This window comes from Pipistrellus hanaki (genome assembly GCF_964339955.1).
Source record: "Pipistrellus hanaki genome assembly, chromosome: 3".
NCBI classification, from domain to species: Eukaryota; Metazoa; Chordata; class Mammalia; order Chiroptera; family Vespertilionidae; genus Pipistrellus; species Pipistrellus hanaki.
Genome location: NC_140505.1, coordinates 86,580,387 through 86,598,166, shown reverse-complemented (window position 1 = coordinate 86,598,166; position 17,780 = coordinate 86,580,387). Strand labels below are relative to the sequence as shown.

At 36.6% G+C, this 17,780-nt stretch overlaps 1 protein-coding gene across 4 annotated transcripts in view; it reads right to left on the bottom strand.

The window, feature by feature from the left end:
• Positions 1 to 17,780, bottom strand: part of NBEA (neurobeachin) — a 796,980-nt gene that overhangs the window by 565,143 nt on the left and 214,057 nt on the right. For all 4 annotated transcript variants that reach the window (XM_084879290.1, XM_084879291.1, XM_084879292.1 and 1 more), the window contains 5 exons: positions 14,337 to 14,445; positions 6,707 to 6,788; positions 6,336 to 6,459; positions 4,822 to 5,014; positions 1,838 to 2,845 (listed from right to left, as the gene is read on the bottom strand). In XM_084879290.1, the coding sequence (XP_084735416.1) occupies positions 1,838 to 2,845; positions 4,822 to 5,014; positions 6,336 to 6,459; positions 6,707 to 6,788; positions 14,337 to 14,445 (1,516 nt within the window). The remainder of the gene's footprint in view (positions 1 to 1,837; positions 2,846 to 4,821; positions 5,015 to 6,335; positions 6,460 to 6,706; positions 6,789 to 14,336; positions 14,446 to 17,780) is intronic.

Sequence of the window (17,780 nt, the reverse complement as noted above, 5' to 3'; positions counted from 1 at the left end):
TAAGTTCATTCCTAAACATCTTAATTTTTTTTCTTGCAATGGTAAGTGGGATTTTTAATCTAACCTAATTTTTTTTTAATTTTTTTTTTTAGTTTCTCTTTGTGAGAATTCATTATTGGTGGATAAAATTACCATCGATTTCTGGGTGTTAATTTTGTATCCTGCTACATTGCTGAATTCATTTATTAAATCTAGTAGATTTTTGGTGGAGTGTTTATAGTTTTCTACATAAAATATCAAGTCATCTTCAAATAATGACAGTTCTAATTCCTCCTTTACAATTTGGATGCTTTTTATTTTGTCTTCTTGTCAGATTGCTGTGACTAGGACTTTGGGTACTATCCACACTAATAAGAGAAAGATGCAAATGGACCATACCTTCAAGATGCCCAACAGCCAATCAGGAGTGAGTATGCAAATTAAGCCAACAAAGATGACAGGTCAATTTGCATACACGGACTCAGAGTAGCCTGGGACAGGGTAAGACTGCGCCATTGCCATGGCAATGATGCAGGCTTTCCACATCGCTCCAGTTGCTCCGGGCCTCTGGGCAGTGTGGGAAGGCGGAAAGGAGGCTCCAGGTTGGAGTGAGGGCAGTGCTGGCAGCCAGAGTAAGGAAGGCCCATTCTTGCACAAATCTTTGTGCATTGGGCCTCTAGTATTGAATAAAAGTGGTGAAAGTGGACAACTCTGTCTTGCTTTTTAAGGAGAATGGTTTCATCAGTTACTATTGGCCTATTCAGGTTTTCTGCTTTTTCCTGTTTTAGTTTTGGAAGATTGTATTTTTCTAGGAATGTGTCCATTTTCCTGGCAAGGATGCGGAGAAAAAGGATCCCTAGCACACTGCTAGTGGGAATGCAGACTGGTACAACCATTATGGAAAACAGTGTGGAGTTCCCTCAAAAAATAAAAAAATAGAACTGCCATTCAACTCAGTGATCTCACTTCTAGGAATATATCCTAAGAAGCCAGAAACAATATATGCACCCCTATGTTCATAGCAGCATTATGTAAAATAGCTTGGAAAGAGCCCAAGTGCCAATCAGTAGATGAATGGACTAAAAAACAGTGGTACATTTATACAATGGAATACTATACAGCTTTAAAAAAATGTCTCTCACCCTTTGTTATAGCATGGAGGGATCTGGAGAGCATTATGCTAAGCAAAATAAGCCAGTCAGAGAAAGATAAGTATCATATGATCTCACTTACATATGAAATCTGATGAACAGAAAAGATAACAGACATTGAACCATATAACAAACTAATGTATTTCAGAGGAAAGCAGTGGGGGGTTGGGTCGTGTGGGAAGAGATTTACCAATGAACTTATATGCATAGCCCATTGTCAGACAATAGTGCTGGGAAAGCTTGGGGCTGACGCTGGGGAGGGATGAGAGCAGGTTGGAGAGGGTCATTGGAGGGGGGGGGGGGGGAGAGGATATCTGAATACTTTCAACAATGACAACAAAACAATTTAAACTAAGTATTCAGAGTGAAGATATTGAGTACAAAATGTGTACATGTCGTCACAGAGTCATAAAATGTTAGAACTAGGTGAGCCCCTAATGGCCATATTTTAATCTAATATAATCTGTAGTATAATATAAGCAAATTCAGGCCCAGAGAGATTGAGCAAAGTTACCCAGAATTGGAAATATAATCCAGCTATTTTAAATTTCTTTAGTATGTACTACCATACTATTCAATTCTATAAAATACTATTTTATCATAATTAAATATAAGCATAGTGTAAATGGTAAGAAATTACTCCTCTTTAATGTTAATAATGCAACATCTATTTAATAAATTTTTAGAACATATGTTAGGTAACTTACTTGTGTTGTAGTAGTGGTCTGAATTTTTCGGATCTCTTTTCCTGATTCTTTGCCATCATCAGATCTCTCAGTATCTGAAACTATACTTCCAGCATCAATACTTGGTACAATTTTACTACTGGAAGATTCAGTTTCCAGAGTTGTCGCAGTCATTTCAGCATACTCTAACCCTTTAGATGATAAGTCCCTTTCGGAAATACTGCTCATTCCATCTGTAGTTGTATGGATTTTGAACTCTTTTTCTTCTATTATACTTGCACAAGTTAAGTCTACACTACCAGTCATGTGAGCAAGTAACCCAAGATCATCACTAACACCAAGATGCACTTGTGTGTCCTGAATATTCGGAATAATGTGATTGCTAGAAAGTTGAGGAAGGAGTTTCTCTTCCTGTTTGGGTATTTTATCAAAGAGAAATGATGTGTTGCTATTAGGAAGATCATCTTTCTCATCTGCTAATGTTATCAATGGGCCATTATCCTTTTCTTCATTTTTTTGAATGATACCAACACTTCCATGTACATTGTTCTGAAGTTTCTCAACAGCAGCACAATATACATTATCCAACAAAGATTCAACCTCCACAAGGGCACCATTCTCTCCACCTACGAGGGTCTCTGGTGATAAATCCATATCATCCAACTTTACTTCTGTTGCTTCCACTTTCTCTGCTTTTATATCAACTAAAAGATCATGCACTTCCACATGTACACCACTTCTCGGTCTATCTGAATTCCCAAGTATATCATCTGACACTTTTGTTGACATAAGCAAGTCTCCAGGGTCTGTGCTGACAGGGTAATCTGTCTCACTTTCTGGGCTCTGGCTTTGTGAAAGATCTTCTATCTCTCGAATTTCCATTCCACCTTTTGCTCCTGTTGTCTGCGATGAAAGACCAGAGATGGTGCTCACATTCCCTTTCTTTCCCTTTTTAATGTTTTCCTCTTCTTGTCTCTGATATTCTTCATACATTTTGGCTAGGTATTCCTTATGTGCTTCATAAGTGACCTTAGAAACAAAGGAAAAAACCTTAAGGCATTTTATATATAACAAGAAATAAAAGATACAAATACAATCTCTCTATATAAAACCCTAATATGCAAATAGACTGAACAGCAGAACAACCAAAGAACCAAACAACTGGTCACTATGTTGTGTGCTGAACACCAGGGATTATGCGCAGAACATGGCAGGCATCAGATGGTGGAGCAGGTGAGCAGGGATGACAGACCAAGGCAGTTGCCAGTCACTGTCATCAGGGCGAGCCTCTGAGGGTTATTGAAAATTGTTTGCTCTCACATGCCATGGTCCTACCCTGCTGCTCACGCTTGCTGCTGGCACCAGCGCCAGCCCCACTTGCATCCACTGCCAGCGCTTGGTGCCTGCAGCAATCACTCAGTGCTGTCAGTGTGTGCAAGTGGTGGCAGCCATTCCCGATTGCCCTTCAGGGCTTCTTCACCTCCACCTACTCCTGAGAGGGGATCAGGGCTAGCAGCCACCTCTAACACCCACTGCTGGCAATGGCCCCAATCACTCTGCACCATCAGGTGTGAGCGGGGCCAGCATCAATCAGCACACCGGAGGAGCAGCAGCGGGCGGGGGCTTCCTGCAGACAGGGACAGGGACGGGGTGGCAGGAAGGCCGGGAGAGGGCAAGGAAGATGGGCTAAGACCCACCTCTGTGCCTACTGCAGCCTCCTGGCCCACAGTTCCTTTTAGTTGCACGAATTCATGCACTGGGACCCTAGTTATATTAATAAGAGGAAAATGGTGCCAAGAATTTTAAATTATCAAACACAGCATGTATTAATAGTAAGTTAGGTAAATTAACAATATTAATGTTTTAAATAGTGATCTTTACTTATAGGTTAAGTATTTCAAAGTTGCTCTTACCAAATATGCCAGTTGAACTCCTACATATTTGAGGTTATTTGAGCTAAATTGAAGAAGTGACTAATATACAGACCCAATACTATTACTAGATCAGATTTCACCACTCATTAATCATATGTGTGCCTATTTCAACAATTGTTTTAAGAAACCTACACACATCTATGAATATATATAATTATAAATTGTTAAGTCATCACAATTTTATTTTTACATAGGCTATATTAATTTGAAACTTTATAGACTTATTTAGGATTTTATGTAAGATATCTATATATATATATAGATAGATAGATAGATAAATAGATAGATAGATATCTTACATAAAATGCAATATCTGGTGGAGGAGGGCAAAGGGGAGGAAATAGTAGGGCATTTGTAATAATGTTATAATAAAAAAATGCAATATCTTTTCTTATAAAATACTATTTTCAAATTTGTTAGTATAATATATGATATTATAAAGTTTAAGGTATTAACAGCAATAAAAGCTCTTCTAAAAATAAAAATAAGTTAAACATTTTTCCTTAGTAGCACATATGATATTAATTTCTAATTAAGTCATAGAAAGAAAATTTTAGTTTGTAGTGGACCATCCTTTGGAGATTATCTTGATTATCCCTTTATTTTATGGAAGATAAAATCAAATTCCAAAAATGGAGTTGGAAAACTGTCTTCCTTCTACCAAAGATTAGATACTATTTTAAATATAAATATTTTTATTTCCAGGATTAAAATTAAAGAAACGATAATGCAATTAAAGATAGCACTAAAATTAAACACTTTATGTTTTATTTTTAAAAAGGGCAATTGGCTCAGTCTCAAGTTCTCAGATCTGCTATATATGCGGAGTCACCTTTGGGGTCTAAAATTCCTAATTTATAAACCTGAGATTTCAATCAAATGATATATAAAACTAAAAGATCTAATAGTGTATGAACAGAAGGGGGGAAAAACAGAAAAGAAAGAAAACTGGGAAGGAGGAGTTGGCTTTAATGGAAAATGCCCAGAAGAGGGCACCAAATGAGCATTTATAGCCATTTAATTAACCTACAGATGAAAACTAGATGATATAAAATGCTAAATCTCTATTACCTTGGAATGCGCTATTGAGAGTGTGTCCACCCAGACTCTCCAGCCTCCCCATTCATATTTTATTGCATGATACAACAAAATTCGGAAGATATTATAGACCATCTCAGTAATCTTCTGTTCTTCAGAATTTTTAGGATTGATATAGCCAAGAGAAAACATCCAATCCTGCCATACTGAACACTGCAATAAACATCTATTGAAAAAAATATATTCATTAAAGACATCTAAATTATTTAGAATTTACTATTTTGAAATTTAGATAAATAGTGAAAACTGCACCTAGGTCAAGGAAGGTACAATCATTCTGCATATTCTATATTCTACACTTGGAATAGCATTCTCCCATTTTTATACCTGGGAAAAAATCTAGGTTATTATTAAAACTGCTTTCATAACTTTCCCAGTCAGATTAAGTTATTATTTCTCTACTACCTCATCACCTGCAGCACTCACGATGCACTTAATATCTTGTAAAATAAGCACTGCTTTATTATTCTTTCCCACTAAACTGTACTAAGACTGTATACAAGACAATCTATGCAGCAAAGTGCTTTATACCCACCAGAAAATCGATATTTGTTAAATTAATGACTCAGGCAGCAACCATGGTTCCATGTCCTAGGTAACCAGCTTAAAAATACATGGTAACTACCAGTTATCAGACAAATTCAGGAAAAGCATGGATGAATATGAGCTTATCCAACACAATTCTAATTAAAACTATTATTGGTGATAGATAATAGAAAGCACCAAAAGGAACAGTGCAATTTAAATAATGAAAAAAATATGTTCTTAATGGGTATATATTCACATATTCAATTAAAAATATGTTTTGTGGGTATATGTTCATATATTCAATTAATTAAAAAATATGTTTTGTGGGTATATATTCATATATTCAATTAAAATATAACACCCATATAAGTAAAAACATTGATATAAGCGAAAGTATGCTAACCGCAGACTATATTAAAGAAACATGCAATGTCTTCTGATGATCAAAAGTGTTCAGCACCCTGGCTGGTTTGCTCAGTGGTTAGAGCATTGGCCCACAGACCAAAGGGTCACAGATTTGATTATGGGTCAAGGGCATGTACCTTAGTTGCAGGTTCCACACCCAGCCCCAGTAGGAGAAGCAACCAGCCACCAATCGTAGATTCCTCTCTCTCTCTCTCTCTCTCTCTCTCTCTCTCTCTCTCTCTCTCTCTCTCTCTCCCTCCCTCCCTCCCTCCCTCCCTCTTCTCTCTCTCCCTCTTCTCTCTCTCCCTCTCCTTCTCCTTCTCCCCCTCCCTCTCCCCCTCCCTTCGTCCTTCCCCACCCTTGTCTTTTTATTTTTCTATAAAAATTAATGGGAAAAATAATATATCATCAGGTGAGGATAAAAATAGATTTAGAAAAGTGGAAAAGATTGGAATTTTTTTTTCTCTAAAAGAGATTGAAAATAAAGAAAAGGAACTGAGGTAAATTACGGAATACAGTTGTTGCTTTTTTGTAATAGTATTCCAATTGCTTACCTTCTATTTTCACGGCTATTACTGAAAAGTTTTATCATGTCAGATAAAAATAAACGACGAACTTCCATCAGTTCTGCACTTGGTGTAGAGTTTTTTAACAAAGTTGCCACTACCTTAAGAATCACTGTAAAAGAACAACAATAACAAAAAAAGCATAGTATAGATTTATAACTACATCATATCTTCCAATCAAAAACTATTTACTGATTTTTCAACTAAAGGCTTACTTAGCACCATGGTAGGTGATTTTCAAGTGTTATGAACTATGTAAGCACCATAATGAATTTAGATGGTTGGGAAAAAGGTGATTTAGTCTGACATATTACCATGTTACTATTTCATTAAAATAAAAAAAATTACTGTTTGCTTACTTGGATTCTGAATTTTCACTGTAGAATCTGGTTCTGGGTGTGGTTTGTGTACAACTTGAGTACATACTTGCTCTGTCAATATCTAAAAGATGAAGAATTTTAATTTCAATTATAAAACAATTTAAAACAAAAGAAAAATATATACTTACATAATATTTTAAAAGTATGTAAGTTCTGTTCAAATTAAGAGAAATATCTCTTCTAAATGGTCTTCTAGTGTATTCTACATACTTCTAAACTATGGATTCTTCAATTTTTGTTTGTTTTTTATTTTCTTAATTATAAAGACAAAAACAAAGATCAGTATCTATAGGAAAAAAACTTAATTAGTAAATAAAAGAATTGATTCTGTTTAAAATACATTTTCAGCATAAATCCTTAATATATTATGATGCAAATTGCAAACATTTGACTCTTGATGTCAACATTAATTTTTAAAACTTAGAAAATAAGTAAATAAAATCAAGTCTGAAACCTGGGTCCCAACTCAAAATGAAATGCCATAAGGGAAAATTCTTTAAAAAAACACAAACAAACACATTTTTATTGATTTCAGAGAGAAAGGGAGAAAAAAAGAGAGAAACAACACTGATAAGAGAGAATCATTGATCGGCTGTATCCTGCATGCCCCAATGGACATGTGCCCTGTCCAGGAATCAAACCATGACTTCTGAGTTATAGGTCAATGCTCAACCAGAGCCACCCCAGAAGGGCTATAAGAGAAAAAATTTTTAAATGAAATATGTGGCTCATTATTATTTACAAAAGAGTTTTAAACACTTCTTTCAAACAATAGTAAAATATCAAAAGTTAACCAAATAAAGGAAAGGACAATTCTAAAACATTTAGTAATTTTTCCCCTAACAAAATCTTGGTGAGTACAGTATTCCTTCCCCCGGCCCCTGTTATTTCCACTTAGTTATTGAGTAAAGGTATTTATATTAGTGATTTAATTTCTTGTTTTGCTTAATATACTAAGTTTTGAATTAAAAATAGTTAAAGCCCCCCCCCCTTCAAAATAGTTCAGCCTAGATTAAAGTACAAAAACTATAAAAGTAAGCTGAATTAGTTATATTGCAAAAATTGGGGATGAAGAAAGTAAATTATAAAAAAAGAGACATAGACGATCCCTTCGAAATAGAAAAAGACGCTTACATCCAAAGGTCACATTTTTCTTACTTTCCTCCCCAGATTTTTTTGAAAAAAGAAAAAAAAGATAGGAAATGTACTTAGTTATGTTAGTAAAGTATATAAAAAAGGCATTGACTTGATATAAAAACTAACCACATTTTAAGTATTTAATAGCTACATGAGACTAGTGTCTCATATAAGAGAATGCATGAAAATAATAGTGTATTGAGGTAACTGAATAAATATGCTATTTACAGACATAAACCTAACTTAGCATTTACATTTAAATTGTATTTTATAAATGGAATTATTTCCCAGCAGAGGCTTTCCTTCAAGCTGGGCCTCATCTGAGCACTTCCAATCCTTGTACAAAGAGGAGGAATCTGCAGATGTCCCTGTAGCTCCTGCTGGGCAGCCCTAGACAGTGGCTGACTTTGCACCTCTTTGGAGTTCCAAGAGCCAGTGTACCCAGTGGTCAGAGTGAGACCATACCAGATTACTCTTCACATCCATGAGAGACACACTCAAGGGGCAGACTCAGTGAGCACCAAAGCCCCCCTGAAGCAAGTCCTGCCCCATAAGGGTGCCTCCTGAACAACAGATCTTCCAGTGTAGACACAGCTGGTCAAATAAGTAGATTGGCCTGGAGGTCAATTCCTCCCAGTGATACCAACAGAAATCAAGGGTTAACTACAACAAGACTGTGCACACAGCCCACAAAGGGGTGCACCAAGAGCATCCACCTCAGGTGACTGGTGAGGATGAGACTCCAGGCCCTTTAGGACACCAACCACACAAGGCCACTCTGTCAACTCAAGGAGATTTAGCAGCTACCAACCACAGGGAAGCAGCCAAAACGAAGAGACAAACAAGTCACAAATGAAAGAAATGGATGAAAGCAAAATACTGGATATAGAGTTCAAAACCATGGTTATAAGTTTACTCAACAATCTTCTAGAAACCTCTGAGAAATATAGTGATACCCTCAAGGATATGAAAAAGAACCAATCAGAAATTAAGCATGCACTGAAATAAAGAATAATATACAGAGATCCAACAGAAGACTAGAGGATCCCAAGAACCAAGTCAAAGATTGAAATACAAAGAAGCAAAAACCACCCATCTGTCAAAGCAAAAAGCAAAAAAACAAATAAATAAAAAATCCAAAAGTATGAAGATAGTGTAGTAAGGAGCCTCTGGGACAACTTCAAGTGTACCGGCATACGAATTATGGGGGTGCCAGAAGAAGAGAGAGAGCAAGATATTGAAGACCTATTTGAAGAAATAATGACAGAAAACTTCCCCTGTTTGGTGAAATAAATAGATTTACAAGTCCAGGAAGCACAGAGAACCCCAAACAAGAGGAATCTAAAGAGGACCACACCAGGACACATCATAATTAAAATACCAAGGGTTAAAGACAAAGAGAGAATCTTAAAAGCAGCAAGAGAAAAAACAGTTATCTACAAAGGGAGTACCTGTAGAGAGCCACCTAAGAAGGCACATGGACATTCTTTTAATTCTGATCAGCTGAGCCCGAGGGCACTGGCAGAATCCAGTTATCAGTACTAATTTCTTAATCCATGTGCTTGGAATGAGGAACAAATAGGACCTTGATTCACCCAGGTCTTGATATGCTAAATCTTGTACCAAAAAATAAGGAGCTTACCCAGATTTTGATGAATAGGATCTGGGCACACTCGAAAGTCCTTTTGACCTTAAACTCCCCTTTGGAAGCCAATAAATACGCTGTGTTGTCTGTGGTGAGTGTGACTGTCTCTCCATCAGAGAGATGGCACCCACCTAGCTCCCAGCTTTATGAATCTATTTCTGCCTCTAGTCTCTTTCTCTTTCTTTCTTTAATTTCTTAATCCCCAGCTCCTCCCCTCAGGAACCAGTCATTTTTTCCGTGTGGGATGCGGAAAAAAGAGAAACACCACAAGTACCTGTACAACTATCAGCCGATTTCTCAACAGAAACTATGCAGCTAGAAGGGAGTGGCAAAAAATATTCAAAGTGATGAATAGCAAGAATCTACAACCAAGATTACTCTTCCCAGAAAAATTATCATTCAGAATTGAAGGTCATTTAAAGAGCTTCACAGACAAGAAAAAAACTAAAGGAATCCATCACCACCAAACCAGTATTATATGAAATGTTGATGGGTATTCTCTAAGAAGAAGAAGAAAAAGGTAAAGTTAAAAATTATGAACCACCAAGTGATAACAAATACGTATCTATCAACAAGTGAATCTAAAACTCAAGTGATTAAAAAATCTGAAGAACAAAAAAAACTTGTGAATATAATAGAATTAGGGGCATAGAAAGGGAGTAGACTGACAATTCTCGAGGGGAAGGGGCTGTGTGAGGTACAGGAAGAGATTGGACAAAAATATCTATGGAAGGGGACAATGGGGGGGGGGGGGTAAGGGCATAGAGTGGGGTGGAAACCAGGTGCAGGGGAGCAACTGGGAGGGAGCGGGAGAAGAGGTACAACTGTAATAATCTGAACAATACTTATTTTAAAAAAAGATTTAAACTTGAATACCTTCTTATAAAAAATCTGTGCTAAATAACCATTATACTCATAGAAAAGACAAAGTAACTAAAAATATACATTTAAAAATCAGTTAATTAGTTCTGTAAGAAATAATTATATCTTGTTTTGCTTAGCATATTAAGTAAAACAAGAAATTAAATCACTATTATAAAGATCCCACACTGTGAGGTCTCTGCACTGTTTAACTGAATTATAGGAATACGATGTAAAGAAAAGTATTTTACCAAAACCTATAAAGAGACATTAATATCACAATACCTAATTAAGTAATGTGTCTAATAGTATTCTTGAGATCTATAAGAATATTAAAAAGTCCAGTTTTTTCATTAGAAGACATATTTTAAAATCTAACAAATAATTCTGAAGCATGCTAAAAATAACTAAGAAAACACAAATATAATTTATAGATGGAGTGAAATATAAAATAAAGCAAATGAAATTTAAGACATATTTTGCAAATGTAATTCTCAAAAATAGTTGTATAAAAATAGCTTCGTGTAATTTCAAAGAAGAGTCTATTAAAGCTAACTCACTTCTTAGTATATGAGATTCAAGAATAAATTCTCAGAAAACCAGGAGACAGGGATGTTTTCTTAATAATTTTTTAGTTTATATAATAATTAGCATTCTTACATTTTCATAACTTAAGCAATGTTGTCTGATATATCCTGCTAAAATAAAAGCCTAACTTACTTTGTCCTTTAATATTTGTTATTTATTCTATTACAAGTATTATACTAGATTTAGAATTTTAAAGATCACAGTGACATAGTCCTTATCCTAACTGGACTTTCACTTTGTGAAAACGACATGTTCTAAAATGTCATTATTGTCACCACAGGTTTTTTTAAAAATATATTTTATTGATTTTTTACAGAGAGGAAGAGAGAGGGATAGAGAGTTAGGAACATCAATGAGAGAGAATCATCAATCAGCTGCCTCTTGCACACCCCCTACTGGGGATGTGCCTGCAACCAAGGTACATGCCCTTGACCGGAATCGAACCTGGGACCTTTCAGTCAGCAGGCTGACACTCTATCAACTGAGCCAAACTGGTTTCGGCTCACCACAGGTTTTATACAGTTATTATTTCTGTACTTATTTTTACACATTTCTATACTGTGGTGATACTGATTTTGATACACTGGCCGGGATTAATATAATTTCCCTAAGCCAAAAAAGAATGAGATGAAATGAGCTTGCTAACTATAGATTATCAACCAAATCTTTCTAGGGGTGCAGACTCTGGTTGACTCAGGGTACATCAAATCCAGCTGCAGGTTTTCAGGTGATTTTTATTTCTTTCTTTTTTTTCCCCTTTGGTTATATTTCACTTGCTATATTAATTGGAATTTAAGTTTAAACCTATTATATAAATTTTAATGTTTTGCGATAGATGTCACCCTCTAAAATGATACAGTCTTTAAACTGGTGATCTAGAATTAGTCATCCACCTTCCTGTCAATCTGATAAAACAATTTGATTTGTTAGTTGTAATAAAGCTTATTTTAAAGATACTTTCTAAATTTTTTGAGATCTACATTACTTTTTTTTTTAGATATATTTTATTGATTTTTTACAGAAAGGAAGAGAGAGAGATAGAGAGCTAGAAATGTCGATGAGAGAGAAACACCGACTAGCCGCCTCCTGCACACCCCCACCGGGGATGTGCCCGTAACCAATGTATATACATGCCCCTGACCAGAATCGAACCTGGGACCCTTCAGTCCGCAGACCGACGCTCTACCACTGAGCCAAACCGGTTTAGGTGAGATCTACATTTCTATCTAATCACATCATTACCATTTTTCTTTTTGGACTTTTTGTACACGTACATTAACTTTCCTTCTTAGAGCATCAATTAACTCAGAGTTCTTCATTCCAATTAGCCATAATTATTATGCTACTTTAAAAGCATATATTTTTGTTGAATTGGTCAGACAGTACGTCAGTTACTTTATCATTTCAGAAACTCTATGAAATCCAGTATCAGAAGATCCAACCTTATCATGGCTGTTCTACCTAAGATGTGAAATCAGCAATTATACACTAAACTTGGCTTTGTTTAGTGTATAATATCATTACAGACCACAATCTGGATACTAAAAGCATGCACGTGAGTATAGATAGTACGTGAAAATGCTGCTGTACTTGCTATTGAGCCACTTTTCAGGAAGATTAATAGAAATGCCTGTGTATGTATTCTTATTTTAAGGTTAGGAATAAATAATGAGTTTTCAAATTCAACTTATTATATTGTTATACTTCACTTTTCTCTTAACATATAAAAACCCTGGGTCCATCACATCCACAAGGACTTGAGGCTAAAACTAATGCCCAGGCTGCAGGAGCAGCAGGCTCTGCTGGGTGGGGACTTGTGGCAGCGGAGGAGACCAGGACAGGGGAGGTGGGGCGACAATCACACTCACAACCACACACATGCACATCCACCAGCTCACAGCCTTTTCTCCCTTTCTTTTCTTCCCTTCCAGCTGGCTCCAGGAGTCACTCTCAGAATGAGGAAACGAAACAGAAGGCCTGAAGAGGCCTGGATGCAAGGGAGGGAGGGCAGAGGGTGGAGCAGCCCCCATTGGCCCCACCACCTCCCAGCCAGGAAAGAGGAAGAGGGAGACATGGATGCAGGGAGGTCTGGAGGACTGCTGAGAAAAACAAAGAGAGACAGAGACTGGGGAAATCAGGCTGGCAGGGAAGGACATTTGGGGCAACCAGGCTGGCAGGGGCGGGCAGTTAGGGGTGATCAGGCTGGCAGGGGAGGGCAGTTAGGGGTGATCAGGCAGGCAGGCAAAGGCAGTTAGGGGCAATCAGGCAAGCAGGCAGAGAGGTTGGGGCAATCAGACAGGCAGGCATGTAGAAGCTGTTAGGAGTGATCAGGCAGGCAGGCAGGTGAGCAGTTAGGAGCCAGAGGTCCCAGATTACAAGAGGAATGTCCCCCTGCTGGATTAGATCCCAATTGGAGAGGGTGCAGGCTGGGCTGTGGGAACCCCCTCCCATGCATGAATTTCATGCACCAAGCCACTAGTTTTAATATAAAGTTTCATTGTTTACGAAGACTTTCTACCATATTGACACTATATAGATAAAAACAAGCAGGTCAGAAATTCATGTAGGCAATAGATATAGATTAGATAGAGATAGAGATAGAGATAGAGATAGAGATGATAGAGATAGAGATAGAGCGATAGAGATAGAGATTAAGAAAATATACAGACATCATCAACCAAAGCAATTAGTAGGAAGACACCAAGATAGAAAAACAAGTTAATTAATATTAGAGACTAGCATTCAGAGCTCTGATATTTTAGCAAAGATGACTTTAATGCTTTCAACTTGAAGGTATATTCTGACATTTTTTGCCTTACACACATATACTAAGGAAACTGCATATTGTATAATTACTTATCAATGATAAGACATAGAACAAATAATTTAAACTGTGAGTCTCAGTTTGTTTGTTTAAAAAAGCAATAAAAATACCAGTTTCATAGGATTGTTTCAAGGATCTAAAATAATATTGTAAAGAACTGGCCAAGATGACTACCGTAGGAAGTACCCAAAAAAGAAATGATTATTAGAAAAATAAATCAGAATCAAGATGTCCTATATAATTTAAGTCTATCTGTTAGTGAGTACTTATTCATCCCTGTACATAAAATATTAGCGAAATAAAAAAAGGAAAACTCTGTGCAAAGCAAATCACCTAATCCATACTCAAAGAAATGTCCTTGGACCAACATAAAAATTGGCAAATAAATGTACATGGGTATATTTGGATATAAAATATAAAACTGCAATTGTTTTTTTATTTTCTAAAATGATTACTGGCTTTGTAGGTTAATTAACCAACAATGGATCCTAATTCCATAGAGAGTATCCACTTCGTACATTTCAAATTGACATCACACATTTTAAAATGTTTACCTCATAAAGTGTGTTGTATGTAGTAACAGTCACAGTATTTGTATGCAACATCAGCCTTTCTCCAAGAAGAGTGAAAAGACTATGGGTATGCATAATTTCAACTTTTCTCCTGGAGAAAAAGAGATTAAAAACAAAAAACAAACACCACACAGTGATATAAAACACATTAAAATTTCTATCTCAGGATTTGAGATTTAAAAAAAATACAATCTTTAAGCAGATACACAATTATATAAGTAATAATCTTTATTAACTTCCACCTACAAAAAAAGAATTTATAGCAGATATTTCCTAAAATTCCAATAATACTACTTAAACATTTCTCAAATAAAATATCTTGCAAACTAAAATGTGAAATATAAAAATTTATATTATATAGAATTATAAAATATTATGTATATGTTAACAGCTATCATTTTCAAATTTCTAATAACTATTTAGGAGTTCTTTTTATTAGGTTTAGATTTTTGGATTCCCCTAACACAGAGACCACAGAATTTTTAAATCCTTTCTATTCAAATGGAAGTATATAAAATAGTCTATAACAAACTTTAATATCAAGAACTTAAAATTGTAGTTAAAAATGAATATTCTAGCTTAAAGTGGAGATTACAAAACTAAAAAATTGACAGAAGTGAAGCAGATTATTATTGCTTGTACTCATAGTCTGCCATTGGATTAAAAAAAACAAATAAACAAACAACCCTTTCTATATAGTTACTTACTATTGACTCATTCAAATGCCCTTCTTCCCTAATCCATAATGAGGATAGAAGGCACTATTGAAGGCCTCCTAGAACACATAGCTCTAGCTCAGGGAATTATTACAAGCTTCTCATTCACTTCACTTTCTTAAAATCCAAGCTCAGGGTCTTCTTGGTTCCCAACCCAATATATTTCACTTCTTACCTTGATTTCCCATGGTACCCTGTTTAGATTTGGCAACTATGACATAAAATGACTAGATAATTACCAAATTCTTGTTGCTTTCTTCCTGAGCCTGAGACCACAGCTATACACTATAGTTAGGTGTGACCATTTAACTAAAGACTGCGAACAGGAAAGTTCATATACTCTGATTTCCTTCTTCACAAACCAAACGAGGTATTTCGTTTTTGTTTTTTTGGTTTTATCTTTGATGGTCATAGAAATAACTCTTGTAACAAATTCAGAGAGTAAGTTAGAACAGGAAAAAAGAAAAAAGAAACCCATAACTCCATTAACTCAGAGATAGTTTTAAATACCAGTTTATGTTATTCTAGATTACTAAGAAGATGACACAAATATAATGATACACCGGCAGTGAAAATAACTCTGTATAAAGTAATTTGTTACTTGTGTCCCATAAATCAATATATTAAATTTTGCCCTAGCCAATTTGGCCCAGTGGATAGAGTGTTGGCCCATGGACTGAATGATCCCCGGTTCAATTTTGGACAAGGGCCCTTACCCAGGTCAGGGCACATGGGGAGGCAACCAAACGATGTGATATAAAACACATTGAATTTTCTCACATAGATGTTGCTCTATCTCGGTCTCTCCCTCTCCCTTTCACTCTCTTTAAAAATCAAGGGAAATATATTCTCTGGTGAGGATTGACAACAAAAAAACACATTTTTTTTTTTTTTACTGTCATTAAATATAATTGATAATAAGAAAGTAGCATAATAATCTAGTCACTACTGCTGACTGTTATTTATAAAAATTTCTACCCCAAACTTGGTGCCTTTATTTTTATTTTTGGGCATATCCATGATTATTCCCTTAGGACAAATTCCTGTAACTGAAATGATTTAGTAATAGCTATTACATTTCATTTTATTTTTTGAGACCTTACAGTTTAAAACCTCTCAAAATATGTACATTCAAACTTCCACTGTCAAAGTATAAATGAATTTTATAAGCAGTTTCAACAATTATCATGTTTCCCCGAAAATAAAACATCCTCCGAAAATAAGACCTACTTACAGGTTTCCTTCTGAGTGAAATATAAGGCATCCCCCTGAAAATAAGGCCCCCCTAGGCTCTGTCTCAGAATGAAAATTAATTTACCGTAAACTGGTCGCTAGGGCCGCCCCTACTGGCATCTAGCAACCAGTGACCTGATGTAACTGCTGTGTGGAGGCAGAGCGGAGGTCGGAGTGAGCTATGAGTGCGGAGCTGGAGAGAGGAGGAGACTTTCACAGATGCGTGTACAAGAACAGGAGAATTAGAGTGGACAGGACACGGCGAAGGTGGTGAGTGCTGGTCTGTCTCTGGTGACACTACCTGATGCTCGCGACCATCCTCATGATGACTGAAGGTTCTCAGTCACTGGGCAGACCTTGCTCCAGCACAGATCCAGGCCCCAGCAAGCCCAGTGACAGGCCCCAGGCAGGCCCAAGGGGGTAAATGTCTGATAAAGGGGAAGGGGGGATGTCTGGTGAAGGTGTTCAGTGGCACAGAGGTGGGGGGGAGGGAGATCACTTAAAATGACACAGGGGGATCAGAGGGGGCAATCAAAATGACACAGGAGGATCAAAAGGGGTTACTAAAATGGTAATCCTCCCTCTGATTCTCCTATGCCATTTTGATTCCCCCTTCCGATCTCCTGGTGTAATTTTAAGTGATCCTCCTCCCCGGACCTCGGACCTCGATACCCCAATTCCTTTTTTTACCCCTAGAAATGAGTGCAAAAACAAAAAGCTACTCCGTGGAGTACAAGAAAGGAATCATGGAAGACTCTTGGGGCCAAAATCTTACTGCTTTCTGCAAAGAGAAGATGTTGAGTATCTGATTGGTCTGAAAATGGCTAGCAAAAAATTAACAAGTGAACAAGGGAAATGCTAAAAAGCTCAAGTGTGGATCAGGTCGGCAACCATTATTTTCCGAGCTGGAAGACCTGATCTGTGAATGGGTTCCTGACAGGAGAGCAGAAGACCTGATCTGTGAATAGGGCTCAGATTCAAGAATTTGCCCTTGCAATGGCACCACAGTTTGACATAGCCCCCAAAGACTTCAAAGCATCACGATACTGGCTGGATAATTTCCTTCAGCGAAGTGAACTGTCTTTAAGAAGATCTACAACATTGTTTAGGTTGGAAGATACTCAAGTTATTAAGCGAGCACTTGCATTCAAGTCCTTTATTGATGATGCTGACTTCTTTAAATAAATACAATCTTTCCAACATGATTGCTATGGATGAAACTGCAGTGTTTATGGGCCAATCATCTCAAACAACAATTGAATAGCGAGGTACCTCCTTAGTGTACATGCCCTCCACTGCTTATGAAAGTGCACGTGTTTCCTATATTTTGGCAATTCGTCTGGATGGCACTAAAATCCACCTTTAATCATTTCTAAGGGCAAGAAGGAAAAGATTGAATGTGTTTTGGGCATTTTTATTCTTGAAACAAAAAGCCTGGGCCACACAAGCAGTTATAAGGAAGTAGATCAATTTAATG